The 16,105-nt window shown below is 42.4% G+C and overlaps 1 protein-coding gene across 4 annotated transcripts in view; it reads left to right on the top strand.

Annotated features, from left to right (window-relative positions):
* Nucleotides 1-16,105, top strand: part of LOC105495064 (sterol carrier protein 2) — a 125,345-nt gene that overhangs the window by 9,531 nt on the left and 99,709 nt on the right. For 3 of the 4 annotated variants that reach the window (XM_011764232.3, XM_011764236.3, XM_011764231.3), the window contains exon 2: nucleotides 11,496-11,553. In XM_011764232.3, coding sequence (XP_011762534.2) covers nucleotides 11,496-11,553 — 58 coding nt within the window. Of the gene's footprint in view, nucleotides 1-2,416; nucleotides 2,708-11,495; nucleotides 11,554-16,105 lie in introns of those variants that run through there. The other variant, XM_011764233.3, reaches the window with a different exon arrangement.

Here is a 16,105-nt window from a genome sequence, read left to right as displayed (position 1 = left end):
GGCGGGCGGATCACAAGGTCAGGAGATCGAGACCACGGTGAAACCCCGTCTCTACTAAAAATATAAAAAATTAGCCGGGCGCGGTTGTGGGCGCCTGTAGTCCCAGCTACTCGGGAGGCTGAGGCAGGAGAATGGCGTGAACCCGGGAGGCGGAGCTTGCAGTGAGCCGAGATCGCGCCACTGCACTCCAGCCTGGGCTGGGCGACAGAGCGAGACTCCGTCTCAAAAAAAAAAAAAAAAAAAAAAAAAATGTCTTTAGTTTTAAGTTTTATTATGACAGCTATTAGTAGATATAACCTTAATAATCGAAAGCGCTTTGGCATTTTCAATAATCTTCAAGAGTGTAAAGGGGTCCTGAAACTAAGAAGTTTGAGAATCGCTAGATCTAGTTTCTACTGCTAACAACACAGAGAAACAATCAGATATATGCTTCCTAATGAAAGAATACACTACCACCTGTAGATTTGTCAAAGGGATAGAATGTATGATCAACTTTTGGATCCAGTTGCCAATTTACAGGAAATACAGAGAACAGAAGTACACATTCAACTACATGAGTAGGCAGTCTGCAAAATCCAGACTCTGGGAAACTGTAGGTCAAATGCTTGGGTTCTTCAACAGACATGTCCTACTGCATTTGAAAGGAAAAGAAAGTAGTAGAGGGGAGCCTGTAGATTAAAAGAGAATTAAAAGACTTTTCTATAAATGGGCAATACTAAACTATAATGTCTTTGGATGCATATTTGGGTGATAAAAGTATGAAATATTCCAAGAGAGTAATTACTGTAAGAATCAGGATAGTAATTACTTTGGGGGTAGTGTGGGGATTGAGATTGGGACAGAGTACATGGAGGAGTTTCTGGGGTGGAAGACAAAGTTCTATTTCTTGATCTGGGTGATGATAGCAAGGGTTTTGCCTTAAAACAATTTATTAGGATATGCATTTAACTCCAGAAAAAAAAAATCCTAAAAATTGTACAGTGAGGAAATGCAATCGTAAGTAGACAACTGGCCCAGTAGTTGAAAAAAATGTATTTAATAAAGCAAATACTGAGAATTAAATTAACACCAAATTGTGATTCTGCTATGTAAGGAGGGTAAGAAATATGTAAACTAATGTATATGTGGGGTAGCAGAAAAGGCCTGATCCTCATTGGTCTTCATAGGAGATTATGATATGACTTCTTAAATTGATGAAGAAAGAAATAGTAGTATAAGAATATTTAGAAACATGTCAGTTTCTAACAAGAAATATCTGAAAGAATTGAAAGTGGATGCTTTGGGAGCAAATAAGACTACTGGGTGGCCGGGAGCAGTGACTCAAGCCTGTAATCCCAGCACTTTGGGAGGCCGAGACGGGTTGATCACGAGGTCAGGAGATTGAGACCATCCTGGCTAACACGGTGAAACCCCGTCTCTACTAAAAAAAAAAAAAAAATACAAAACACTAGCTGGGCATGGTGGCGGACGGCTGTAGTCCCAGCTACTCGGGAGGTTGAGGCAGGAGAATGGCATGGAGCCGGGAGGCGGAACTTGCAGTGAGCTGAGATCCGGCCACTGCACTCCAGCCTGGGCGACAAAGCGAGACTCCCTCTCAAAAAAAAAAAAAAAAAAAAAAGACTACTGGGTGCAGAGTAGTGAGACAGGATTGCTGTTTTTATTATAAAGTTTGTGGTACTTTTTGTCTTTGTTTTTTGTTTTTGCATTTCTTTTATGAAAAAATAAAATATAAATAGAATATTACTAGCACCTCAGAAGGCCCTCTTGTGTCCTCTTCCAGCCACTGACCCCTTGCCTTCAAAGGGTTACCATTATTCTGACTTCTGACCTTTAATATGCTGGATTAATTCTGGCTTTTTTTGTTCAACATTATGTTTGTGAGATTCATCCATAATTTTATGTATAATTATAGTTTGTTCATTTTTGTTGATGTAACATAGTCCATTGTGTGAATATATTGAGAGGTGAAGCCAGCTAGACTTCCTAGGTCAAGTGGGGACTTGGAGAACTTTTCTGTCTAGCTAGAGGATTGTATATGCAACAATCAGCACTCTGTAAAAACGCACCAATCAGCTCTCTGTGTCTAACTAAAGGATTGTAAATGCACCAATCAGCACTCTGTAAAATGGACCAATCAGCACTCTGTAAAATGAACCAGGCAGCTCTCTGTAAAATGGACCAATCAGCAGGATGTGGGTGGGGCCAAATAAGGAACTACAAGCTGACCACCCCAGCCAGCAGCGGTAACCCACTGGGGTCCTCTTACATGCTGTAGAAGCTTTGTTCTTTTGCTCCTCCTGAGAAATCTTGCTGCTGCTCACTCTTTGGGTCTGCACTACCTTTATGAGCTGTTAACACTCGTCGTGAGGGTCTGCAGCTTCATTCCTGAAGTCAACGAGACCACGAACCCACTGGGAGGAACAAACAACTCCATGACACACCACCTTTAAGAGCTGTAACACTCACTGCAGAGGCCTGCAGCTTCACTCCTGAAGTCAGCAAGACTACGCACCCACTGGAAGGAAGAAACTCCGGACACATCTGAACATCTGAAGGAAGAAACTCTGGATACACCATCTTTAAGAGCTGTAACACTCACCGCGAGGATCTGCGGCTTCATTCTTGAAGTCAGCAAGACCAAGAACCCACTGGAAGGAATAAATTCCGGACACAATATTATCAAAGATAAAGCTGGACACTCGTTAAGGTAGTAAGGATTGACTTGAATCAGTAATAAGTATTGCAATAGGGAAAAGAGTTCAGCATGTACTGAACTCAACTTTGATTTGTGCAGAAGTCAGTGGGTGTTTAAAGGAAAAATGAGGGAGTGGGGTAGAGAGCAAGCAAGGGTTCAGTAGAGTCAGGGAAGTAGAAAATAAGAGTGTAAATGTGACTAGGCCAGCTGTTTTGCCTCGCTGGCAATTACCTAATTTAGGATTCTGTCCTCTCACAGAGACTGGGAGACAGAGACTATCCTCAGATGTTGGCTGGAACAAATAGTACATTGTTTTGGCAGCCTAGAGTTTTGTCAGGCAAGCACTTTAAGCTGGGCAAGGGTTGTTTTAGGGATGTGGCCTTGTGCTGTTAGAAACTATGTGTTCAAATAGAGAAGAGAGCTCAGAGGAATCTAGCTAGAGTCTGTTCAAGGAGAAGATCCTTGTCATATACCAAAGTTTATCCAGTCTACTGTTAAAGGACATTTGGTAGTTTCCACATAAATTTGCTTTTAATTTTGAAGGAATAATGTTGTATGTGTTTATTTACTTGACTAACCTTTTAAAACTTGCCTTGATTTCAGTAAGAAATTAGAAAGTGGAGTCCACATGCGGTAGCTCATGCCTCTAATCCCAGCACGTTGAGAGGCTGAGGTGGGTGGATCATTTGAGGTCAGGAGTTCGAGACCAGCTTAGCAAACATGGTGAAACCCCATCTCTACTAAAAATACAAAAAAAAATAGCTGGGCATCGTGGTGCGTACCTGTAATCCCAGCTACTCGGGAGGCTGAGGCAGGAGAATTGCTTGAACTTGGGAGATGGAGGTTGCAGTGAGCCGAGATTGTGCCACTGTACTCCAGTCTGGATGACAGAGCAAGACTCTGTCTCAAAAACAAACAAAACAAAACAAAAAAAAAAAGAAAGAAATTAGAAAGTGGAGCAGTTTCACCATACAGATGATAATTTAATCATTAATGGATATTGCTTGTTAAGAGTCTAGCACAGTACTGTTGAAATGGGAAAGGTTCTCTTGTCCACCTCACAGGGTGTGCTATGGGTGTGTGGCTTACTTCTTCAGTGCCCCCCTGTTCAAACCTCTAGGGGAGCATATAGGCAGGTAGGCTGTGGGGCTCTGACTCCACAGCAGTGTCTAGGGCTGAATGTTTACAGTTCCTGAAACCCCAGTGGGCCTGTGCTACAGGGTACTCTCTTAGTCTATAGGCAGCTTGTGTTAACCAGCTCAATTAGACCCCCTTATCACGAGAACAGATGGATTTCTGTATCCTGGGGTTTCTTGCCTTGGTGTACCAGAAGAATTGGATCACACATGGGTTTGCAGAATGAGTGCAAGGTTTTATTGAATAGAAGTAGCTCTCAGCAGATGGGGGAACCAGAAGGGAGATGATTTTCCCCTGGAGTCAGCTGCTTAGTGGCCAGGGCTCTCCTCTGACTGCCCCTGCCAAACTCCGCCTCATCCCACTGGTAGATGGCCTGCCGGTGTGCCGGTGTCTGTTGGTGTGCTCTTCTGCCAGTGTTCTCCTCTTGATGTGCTTTCGATGACCAGCCTCTTGCATCTTCTTCCACTGATGTGCTCCTCTCCACGTCTGGCCGCCTGTGTGTTTGCCTGCTAGGGTCTCGGGTTTTTATAGGCACAGGATGGGGGCATGGCAGGCCAGAGTGGTCTTGGGAAATGCAACATTTGGGCAGGAAATGCCTGACTTCACCTAGGCCCATGAAGTCCATTATTGCAGGATCTGGCCAACAGCCCGCAATGCAGTGGGGCTCTCTCTTTGTTCCCAGGTGGATTGGCAGGTCGAAAAATAATAGACACATACAAGATAGTGAAAGCTGGGTCCAGGGGGGTCACCGCCTTCTGGTCCTGTGGTGTCAACAATGCACTGGATATGCCAGCATTTATTATTAAGTTTAGTGAGGGTGGGGGTAGGTTAGTGAGGGATTTAGGATCATTTGATTATGAGGTGAGATGGTCACATGGGGATGAAGTAATTCTTTAACATAATGTCTGTATGCAGAAGTACAGTATACAGAGATTAGAATTTACAATATAGTGTGTGCATCAGTAATTTCTAACAGAGCCTTAAAACAGAAACACAGTCTTTCCATTACCTATGATTAGCAAGCTATTAATCAGCAGTAACAGTTGCAGCAAGAGCTGGTTACAAACAATCCATAGTAACAGGACGTGAAGCTAGACAACCAGTTAGATCAGAAATTCTCAGAAGGGAGTATGCCTTAACCCTAAAGAGGCCTAGAAGAGCTGTGGCAAGATGAGGGCGTTTATAGCCCTATGTTATCCATATGGACAGGCGCCCCCCCATGTGTCTGTTTATAGGCTCTCCACAAGGGTCGCATTCTATTCCCAGAGCTGTGAACATCTGCTTTTCTGGGATAGGAATCTTGGTGAGGCAAAACCTCCCTGACTGCATGTCCGTTCATAGGCTCTCTGCAGGGGGAAGCACATCATGCACTGATGGCTCATTCTGGCAGTCCAGCCTGGCATTATCTTTACACAATCCTGCATGCCATTTTGTGTTCACAATAATCAGGAGCATTTCATCTTTTATTCCATAGCAATAGTTTCAGGGGGTCTCCCTACATCTCTTCCTTTTCTCTGATTTAAATGAACCATAGCAATCATAGCTTGGTGCTGATTACGATTGGATTGAAGAATATTTTTTTCCAATTTTACACATGAACAATAAACCAATAGCACAAATTATACCAGAACAAAATTAATGACAGTGGATCCTTCCAAAGATTTTACTCATTAAATGGGGTTGAGATCAGATAACTCCTTAAGGATAGCGTCTAAAACTTCATCACCGGGTAAAGCAGTTAAGTGTGCTTGAGAGGCCTCTAAAATCTGTTCTTTTAGCTTGCTTATGTCTAAACTTAAATTATCTTCTCTTCCTTGTAAATGGCGTTTTACTGATTCCTAATTGTGAACAGACTCATTATATTGAAATGGAGTTACACAAAAATCAGAAGTATTCCAATCACATTGCATTTGTAATCTATGTTCTAAACTCATAATTCTATCTCCCATCCATATAACAGTTTGTGTTAGATCATTAATTTGGCCAATTTTTGATCAATACCTGACTGAGAATTCCACATCCGAGTAGAATTTTTTTGCCATTTATCCACAAAATGAACAGTTTGAATAGAGTGATGTAATGCAACTCCACCAGTAGCAGCAGTCGCAGTAACAACAATCAAGCCCATTATTACTGCAATTAATGTAAAAATAAATCATTTACTCCTTTTAAGAATTTTTTGTAGGCCGGGCGTGGTGGCTCAAGCCTGTAATCCCAGCACTTTGGGAGGCCGAGACGGGCGGATCACGAGGTCAGGAGATCGAGACCATCCTGGCTAACACGGTGAAACCCCGTCTCTACTAAAAAATACAAAAAACTAGCCGGGCGAGGTGGCGGGCGCCTGTAGTCCCAGCTACTCGGGAGGCTGAGGCAGGAGAATAGCGTAAACCCGGGAGGCGGAGCTTGCAGTGAGCTGAGATCCGGCCACTGCACTCCAGTCTGGGCGACAGAGCGAGACTCCGTCTCAAAAAAAAAAAAAAAAAAAAGGATTTTTGTAAAATATTGTTAATAACATGGATAGAAGGGGAAGATTCCCAAGGCCTATGTAATACGGTTACGGGGAGCCAAATACCTTCTCTGGCTCTGACTATTAAAATACTATGATATTGTTTAAAGGATGAGTCAATACAAGTATACAAGTAACAATTAACACAGGTAATTATGTTGGTTTTTGAACTAATATGCATCTTTTCTACTAATAACATATATAGTGGTTTAACACAGCTTTTAAGTGGTATAGTTTTGTTGGACTCCATATAGATAGTATATTTGTTTTGGGATGGTACTGGTTTTTGTGAATGTGGAGTGGGGGGAATAGGTTGTACGAGAGGTGGTGGGGGAACATTAGCAATGAGAGGGTATAAGTCCTCATAATCTTTACTGTCCCATCTTTGAATTGACCTTTTGATGACTGCCATAGTGATATTTTTGGCTGTATAGAAATAGTAGTGTAAATCAATCTGTTGTCTTAGTTTTCGAGGTGACAAGGTGGATTTACTTATAACACTTTCTCCAGCCCAAACTCTTATACCAGTCATAGCTATGGTTAATCTCCATAATTCTGAATGTTCAGTTCCTAAGTGGGGAACAACGAGCCTTGGCTTTGGAGGGGCAACCCCTGCCCCTTTCCACTTAAAAGGAAAAAAGGAGTTTAATCTACGATATAATAGTCACTACTTTTTTGATAAGTAATATCATAGAGAAAATGTTGACAATCTCTGTGACCCTGAGAGCAATCATTAGTAATATGACCTTTAGGAGCCCAATCAACAGTGGTGTAGTGAGAAGAATTAAATAACACCATTCCTTCTGAACTAATACAATCCTTCCATATTAATTTGTCAGCATGTGAAGACAAGTTGAGAGGACACGCAGGTCCTAAAGGCTTATATTGCGATATGTGAATATAATCAGTGATTCTTGTTTTGATCTGCCTTAGAGGTTTTAATGAGAGCCTTGATACCAAGTGTCCTAAGGGAGGGACAGAGTGACCAGATGGTAGTGTGACTGCCCAAGTTTGAATATCTAATGAGAGACATCCATTAGTGGGTCCCAGGCACAAAGGTGGATACCTAAAACCTAAAGTGATATCGAAAGGGGTTCCTTCTTCTGAAGGTTGGGCGGGACAACGATCATCTACAGAACCAGGTGTCCAAATACTATCACTAACATAGACCTCGATAGGGGCGTCCATCCATGTCATGGCTCGAATAAGAGGAGGAAAAGGAACATAGGCCCAATATTTATAGTTTTTAACAGTCTGTGGGGTGACAGAGGGTAGAAGGATCAGTATCAGGAGGAGGCAGAGGTTGAGCCGGACCTGGATCGCTGGAGAGAAGTTGTTCAGGGTGGCTGACTGGATTGTCTGTTGTAAAGGAGTTAGCATGGTCATTTTCTTCTTTTTAGTGATACGTTGACATCCTAACCCAATCAAAGTGGCTATTTGATCAAAATATATTGAAAGAGTTTTAGAGGCTGAATTAGGAAGAAATACCCATTCAACTAGAGAATCATTTTGTACTATTAAGTCTCGTAGGAGAGTGGATGGAAGGAAAAACTAAAAATTGTAAAGGTAAATTTGGGTCAATACGAGAGACTTATGCCTCTCTCACTCGTTGTTTCATGAAAGTCTTGCTTCACTTAGGTATGTATATATGTGTGTACTGGGTTGTAAAATGTATTTTATTGTGGTTTGCAGTCAAAACAATAGTCAAAGTCGTTTTGCTTTAGCATGATCACTCAGCAGCAAGGCACTACATCTTACCTAATCAGTCATCAAGTTCAGTAGATTTTACTTCCCTTGTATTTCTTAGGTCTATCTCTTTCTATCTTTTTTGCTTCTGTATTAGCCCTCACTTGGCCTGTTTCAGAATCATGCTAGTTGGTCTCACTGCCTCCTGCCATACTCCTTTCATCATTTCTCCACATTGTGTCTAGGATGATCTAAAATGCAAGTCTCATCATTCCCAGTCTCTTTCTCTTTAAAACTAGACTATTTTAAAAGAGAAATTTTAGGTTTACAGCAAAATTGAGTACAAGGTACAGAGATTTCCCATGTGTTTCCCCCATTCCTCCATATATAGCCTCTCCCACTATCAGCAAGGGTACATCCAGAGTGATACCTTTGTGTCATGATGAACATACATTAACACATCATTATCACCCAGAGACCATAATTTACTTTAGGGTTCACTCTTGGTATTTTGCATCTATAGATTTTGTCAAATGTGTAATGACATGTATCCAGTATTATAGGATCACACAGAATAGTTTCACTGCCCTAAAAATCCTCTGTGTTACACATATTCATCCTTCTCTCCCACCAGCTCCTGGCAACCACTGATCTTTTTACTGTCTCTATAAATTTTACCTTTACAGAGTGTCATTTACTTGGAATCATAGTTTGTAGTCTTTTAAGATTGGCTTCTTTCACTTAATATGATATCTATTTAAGGTTCCTCCATGTTTTCTCATAGCTTGATAGCTCATTTCTGTTTAGCACTGAATAATATTCCATTGTTTGGATGTGCCATGGTTTATCCATTTACCTCCTGAAGAACATCTTGATTGCCTCCAAGTTTTGACAGTTATGAATAAAGCTAATATAAACATCTGTGTGGTTCTATCATAATGGCTCATGCCTGTAATCTCAGCACTTTGAGAGGCCGAGGCAGGAGGATTGCTTGAGCCCAGGAGTTCGAGATCAGCCTGGGCAACATAGTGAGATCCATCTCTATAAAAAAATGTAAAAATTAGCCAGGCATGATTATGAGCACCTGTGATCTCAGTTACTTAGGAGGCTGAGGTGGGAGGATTGCTTGAGCCTGGGAAGTTGAAGCTGCAGTGAGCTATGATCACACCACTGCACTCCAGCCTGGGCAACAGAGTGAGACTCCATCTCAACAAAACAAAACAACAACAAAAAACGTCCATTTGTAGGTTTTTATATGGATGTAATTTTTCAGCTCCTTTGGGTAAATGCCAAGGAGTGCTATTGCTAATTTGTACGTGTATTGTGTGTACTTTATTGTTGCTTCATTTATTTATTTATTGAAACCGAGTCTTGCTCTGTTGCCCAGGCTGGAGTGCAGTGGCACAATCTCGGCTCACTGCAACCTCTGCCTCCTGGGTTTTCCTGCCTCAGCCTCCTGAATAGCTGAGATTACAGGTGCTGGCCACCATGACCAGCTAATTTTTGTATTTTTAGTAGAGACAGGGTTTCACCATGTTGACCAGGCTGGTCTCGAATACCTGACCTCAAATGATCCATCCACCTCGGCTTCCCAAAGTGGTGAGATTACAGATGTGTGCCACCATGCCCAGCCTGTACATGTTTAGTTTTGTAAGAAATTGCCAGACTTCCTAATGCTCCATATCCTTGTCAGCATTTGATGTCAGTGTTTTGGAATTTTGCTGTTTTAATAAATAGTGGTATCTAATTGTTGTTTTATTCCAGTCTCATTTTAAAAAACATTGTTGTCTGGGCATGGTGGCTCACACCTGTAATTGCAGCACTTTGGAAGCTGAGGCAGGAGCATCACTTGAGCCCAGGAGTTTGAGACCAGCCTGGGCAACATGGCAAACCCCATCTGTACAAAAAATACAAAAATTAACTTAGCGTGGTGGTGCGTGCCTGTAGTCCCAGCTACTGTGGGTGCAAGGGGAGCTAAGGTGGGAGGATTGCTTGAGTCAGGGTGGTTGAGGCTGCAGTAAGTTGTGATCTTACCACTGCACTCCAGCCTGGGTGACAGAGCAAGACCTTGTCTCAAAAAACAAACAAACAAAAACACTGTCTTCAGGATAAAGCCCAGACTGGCATTGCGGGGCATAAAGGGTCCCTTGTGAGTTGGTTCCAGAACTAGACTAAGCTTTCAACTCTATTACTTATTAGCTCTATGCCCCTGGGTTAGTTGTTTATCTCTCTGTGTCCTAGTTTTCTTATCTGTAATGCATGGAACCTACCTTTTAGGATGATTGTGAGGATTAAATGAGTAAATACATGTGAAATGCTTAACACAATGTATACCACAGTAAGTGCCCAATAAATATTAGTTGTTATCATTGTTTGGACCTAAGTTACTTTTGTGTTCATAATACTTTTTTTTTTTTTTTTTTGGAGACAGAGTCTTGTTCTGTCATCCAGGCTGGAGTACAGTGGTGCTCTCTTGGCTCACTGCAACTCTGCCTCCTGTTTCAAGTGATTCTACTGCCTCAGCCTCCCCTCCCGAGGAGCTGGGATCACAGGTGTGTACCGCCATGCCTGTCTAATTTTTGTATTTTTAATAGAGACAGGGTTTCACGATGTTGGCCAGGCTGGTCTTGAACTCCTGACTTCAAGTGATCTGCCCGCTTCGGCCTCCCAAAGTGCTGGGATTACAGGCGTGAACCACCACACCCAGCCATCCTTAACACTTTCTACTTTGTGCTTTAACCTATGTCGTACCAAATTATGTACAGTTCTTCCACAGAGAAAAAACTGCTGTATTCTCTCACTTCTAGACCTTTACTCCAAAATTTCTTTCTCTTTCACTGTGCTAACTGCTACTCATCCATAAGGACTTAATTTAAATGGCAGTTTCTCTGGGAAGCCTTTCTTGTCCTCCCTCCAAGTCTGGGTAGATGTCTCTGTCAAGACATTCTGTACTTCTGACACTGTAGTGTAACTGTCTGTCTTAGGTTAGACAGGAAGCACTCTGAGGGCAAGGATTTTGTATTATTTATTATTAGAGTCCAAGAACACAAGAAGTGCTCAATGTGTTTTTTGTTTGAGTAGTGAATGAATAGATTTTCATTGTGTAGAAAATATAACTATACTTGGCTGGGCGCGGTAACTCACGCCTGTAATCCCAGCACTTTGGGAGGCTGAGGTGGGCGAATCACGAGGTCAGGAGTTTGAGACCAGCCTGGCCAACATGGTGAAACCCTGTCTCTACTAAAGATACAAAAATTAGCTGGGCATGGTGGTGTGCACCTGTAATCCCAGCTACTGGGGCGGCTGAACCAGGAAAATGGCTTGAACCCAGGAGGCGGAGGTTGTAGTGAGCCGAGATCATGCCACTGCACTCCAGCCTGGGTGACAGAGCAAGACTCCATCTCAAAAAAAAAAAAAAAAAAAAAAGTAACTATACTTGTTTGTATTTATTATCTCTTTCTGTATCTCTAGTTCATGAGGCCTGGAGCTGAGAATTCAAGAGACTACCCTGACTTGGCAGGAGAAGCAGGTAACATAGAACATTTAGATCTTTGAACATTCATAGTTTATTATGTGGTCTGTCTTGATTTCATGGATGGGGCAGCCTTGCAAGCACAAAAAGAAGCCCAGTCAAGGGAGAAGAACCTGTGCAGAGAAATGCCTAGTGACTCACTGCAAAGGAAAAGAGCTTGGGCATTCTTAGCAGCTACATAGCCAGAGCAGAGAGTGGCTTACAATTTTATGTGCTGTCCAAATATTTGCTGAGGTGGTTAAGGGATCTGTGGGAGAGAGAGGTAGGGTCATTAAAAGGGATAACATCATTCTAGTGGGTGTTAACTTTAGGAGTTCTAATAAAATTAGTGTCTTCCTTTCCTGGAAAAGGGATAATCACATTCAAAATGTATTAAATACCATTATGGTGGTTTTCTTCACTTCATTGAGCCAACATAGAGAATTCTTTTTCTGTCACTAGGTTACTGCACAACTAAAGGAGGTGTTATAGTTTGTTATTGTTTATTCTTTTTTTTTTTTTTTTTTGAGACGGAGTCTCGCTCTGTCGCCCAGGCTGGAGTGCAGTGGCGCGATCTCGGCTCACTGCAAGCTCCGCCTCCTGGGTTCACGCCATTCTCCTGCCTCAGCCTCCCGAGTAGCTGGGACTACAGGCGCCCACAACCGCGCCCGGCTAATTTTTTGTATTTTTAGTAGAGACGGGGTTTCACCGTGGTCTCGATCTCCTGACCTTGTGATCCGCCCGCCTCGGCCTCCCAAAGTGCTGGGATTACAGGCGTGAGCCACCGCGCCCGGCCGCTGTTATTGTTTATTCTAATGAGTATTAGTACTTTTGAGCAAAAGACGGGTGAATATTAGTGTGAGTGGAACCAACAGGGAGAAAGATGTACAGGTGTACGGGTCCTGGTTCTCTAAGCATTTGGCATTCTTTAGAGACGTGCCACGACCAGGCTGCATCTGGCTACACTGTGGGTCTGAGTTCTAGCAGAGAGATCCGCATCCATTGTTCTCCTTCTCCCCCACCTCTCTTTTGTTTTTAAAAAGGGGACAAGCATGAGAGCTTCTTTACATGATATATATAAATAATTTGTTTTGCCATCAATAAGAAATTTAATTGTTTTGTAAAAATCTAAATGCTGGCATTGCCAGAAAAATTTAACAGGCTTTTTTTTTTTTTTTTTTTTTTTGAAATGGAGTTTTGCTCTTGTTGCCCAAGGTGGAGTGCAATGGCGTGATCTCAGTTCACTGCAACCTCCATCTCCCGGGTTCAAGCGATTCTCTTGCCTCAGCCTCCCGAGTAGCTGGGATTACAGGCACGCACTACTACGCCTGGCTAATTTTTTTTTGTATTTTTAGTAGAAACAGGGTTTCTCCATGTTAGCCAGGCTGGTCTCGAACTCCTGACCTCAGGTGATCCGCCTGCCTCAGCCTCCCAAAGTGCTGGGATTACAGGTGTGAGCCACTGCACCCAGCCTAACAGGCTTCTTTATATCCCTGCCGTTATAGTACAAATTCACACACAAATGAAAATGGAAAAACTACCAATACTTGATTTCTGTCCCCTATTTTTCCACTTGCAATCATATACTTAGATGCCTTTTGACTCCATGGGAAAAAAAAATCTAACGTTGAGAACTACCACTAACAAGAAGAAAAGAATATTTTTGTTTTTGAGAATGAAATGGTTCCCGACATAGTGGGTTCTTAAGCACCTTCTCTGCATATGTAGTATGCTAGCTTGATGTCTGTTGGTGTAATTGTTACTCATTTGGCATGGTTAGTGCACAGGTTGGTGTCTTCAAAGAGGCCGAGATAGGCCTCACTTACCTTTTGCAAAGCACCAATAGCTGCACTCTGGAAGTGCCAATCTGTTTTTAAGTCCTGAGCAATTTGTTGCACCAGATGCTGGAAGGGAGGTGTGTGAATCAGCCTAGTGGACTTCTGATAACGTCTGATTTCACCGAGTGCCACAGTACCAGGCCTGTAACGATGAGGCTTCTTCACCACTGCAGTAGAGGGCACACGCTTACGAGTGGCTTTTATAACCAGTTGCTTCCTGGATGCTTTACCACTGGCTGATTTTGGGCAGTCAGCTTTGTACTAGCCATGGTATAGAGACCTCCTTACTTACCCTCCTTCTTTGGGTGGAACTCTGCCAGCTAGAGGTGGTGCTGATGATAGAGAGGGGCAGCAGCTGCTGGAACACCTAAATAAATGTTTTGGTTTGGGGGCAAGTACTCTAAGCTTAGGTGCCAGTTGTTTAGGAGAATTCTGGGAAATACCTGCTGTCAACACTTGGAGACCGTCTCTTTCATCCCATAAGTTGTTAGGCACAGTCCTTTTCCTAGGGAGCGTCCCCAACTCAATTCCTGCTACCTTGTTGCCAGGCAACCCAAAAGGAGTTACTGTGTTTATTCCTTAGATGTTCCTGCTTATTACCATAAGCATCCAGTACATATATATTTAGATTTTGCCTCAACTTTTTTTTTGTTTTCTTTTTTCTCTTTCTAACCATTCCTTCAACATCAACTCTTATTATTCAACTCAATACTTACATGTTATACAAGGAATCAGAGCATGTCTGTCCTCCAAAACGAAGGTTCAAGAGATTTGATTAATTGCAGTGGTTCTCAGGGCAGACACTATTCACTTAATGTTTATCTTCTGCGTTGTTAAACGTTCTCCTCTTAACTGATGCCTCCAAACAGCTTCTGCCTGTCTCTTAAGTGGGAGATAATTTGATCAGTTTTCTCTATATTTTTTGACCAATTTCTTTTATTTCATTAAAAAATTTGAAGTTACTTTAGTGTGTATATAATATTTTGATTATAAAATGGTAATATTGAGGTAAAGTTATGATGTTTGAAATTAACTTTGGGGATTGACTAGTAATAAGAAATCTGGCCAGGCATGGTGACTCATGCCTGTAATCCTAACACTTTGGGAGACCGAGGCGGGCAGAGCACCTGAGGTCAGGAGTTCGAGACCAGCCTGGCCAACATATAGTGAAACCCCATTTCTACTAAAAAATACAAAAATGAGCTGGGCATGGTGGTGGGTGCCTGCAGTCTCATCTACTTAGGAAGCTGAGGCAAGAGAATTGCTTGAACCCGGGAGGCAGAGGTTGCAGTGAGCCGAGATCACATCACTGTACTCTACCCTGGGCAACTGAGTGCCCAGGTCTCTCAAAAAAAAAAAAAAAAAAGGCCGGGCGTGGTGGCTCAAGCCTGTAATCCCAGCACTTTGGGAGGCCGAGACGGGCGGATCACGAGGTCAGGAGATCGAGACCATCCTGGCTAACACGGTGAAACCCCGTCTCTACTAAAAAAATACAAAAAACTAGCCGGGCGAGGTGGCGGGCGCCTGTAGTCCCAGCTACTCGGGAGGCTGAGGCAGGAGAATGGCGTAAACCCAGGAGGCGGAGCTTGCAATGAGCTGAGATCCGGCCACTGCACTCCAGCCTGGGCGACAGAGCGAGACTCCGTCTCGGGGGAAAAAAAAAAAAAAAAAAAAAAAAAAAAGCCCGTCTGATTTACTCAGCTTACTTATTAATACTGTGTTTGCAAGCAACATTAGGAAAGTAAATATCTTTTAATAAATGAACTTTTATATGGGATAAAACTTAAAACTTCTATTTATTATTATTATTATTATTATTTTTTTTTTAGTTATTAAAATTAAATTGTAGAGACGGTTTCACCGTTTCCCAGGCTGGTCTTGAACTCCTGAGCTTGAGTGATTCGCCTGCCTTGGCCTTCCATGGTGGGATTACAGGTGTGAGCCACTGCACCTGGACAAAACTTAAAACTTTTAAAACCTAGCTTTGCTCTTAAAAATATTCCCCCATTCTAATTATGTAAAGAAGTGAGCAGTGCCAAAGGATTACTCCACTCATAGATCTCACCTACAGCACCTTCAGACCACATCAGTCACATTTCGTCAAACATTTATTCAAATACAACTTGGGGATAAAAATCCCTGAGATTCTGTAGATGCTTTTGCACTTGCTGTCTCTGGACTCATTTGTAGACTGTGGTGTTGAGGCAGGGGTATTGGTTTAGAAGTCTTACCCCACTTCTCCAGACTGCTTATAGGAGGGGGTTCTGCTCCCTTTTCTTTCCCGTTATTTCCTAAATGCATAGAATGGAGGGGAGCACACCAGCAGAATTGTGTCCTGTCACTTCCATTACTTAAGGACTTCTAGTCTTTATACATTCCTATATCCTCCTTTTCCTCAGAGAATGGTTGGGGACCCCTTTACATCTAAATGCACATGACATGTGCTTGAGTGATATAGCAACCATGGAACTCCTTGAAACATTTTCAGATAGTTAACTTCTGTGCTTCCATTGTTTTCTTATCCTTTTAACATTTTTGTTTAATAATTATTTTAATCTGAAAGCTTATACAGAAAATCTGACATTAGGAAAAAGTGTGCAGCAAATAGTGAGTGCCTCCTGGGCACTGGGAAGGTTTCAGATTGGTGTGATATACTGATCTCAAGGTTCTTACCATCTAGTAGAGAAAATAAGGCAAGTTTAGAGAGACAGTGAGTAGTAGACTGTGAAAGG

Source organism: Macaca nemestrina, chromosome 1, assembly GCF_043159975.1.
Source record: "Macaca nemestrina isolate mMacNem1 chromosome 1, mMacNem.hap1, whole genome shotgun sequence".
Classification (NCBI taxonomy): Eukaryota; Metazoa; Chordata; class Mammalia; order Primates; family Cercopithecidae; genus Macaca; species Macaca nemestrina.
This window is presented reverse-complemented; position numbering and strand designations above follow the sequence as displayed.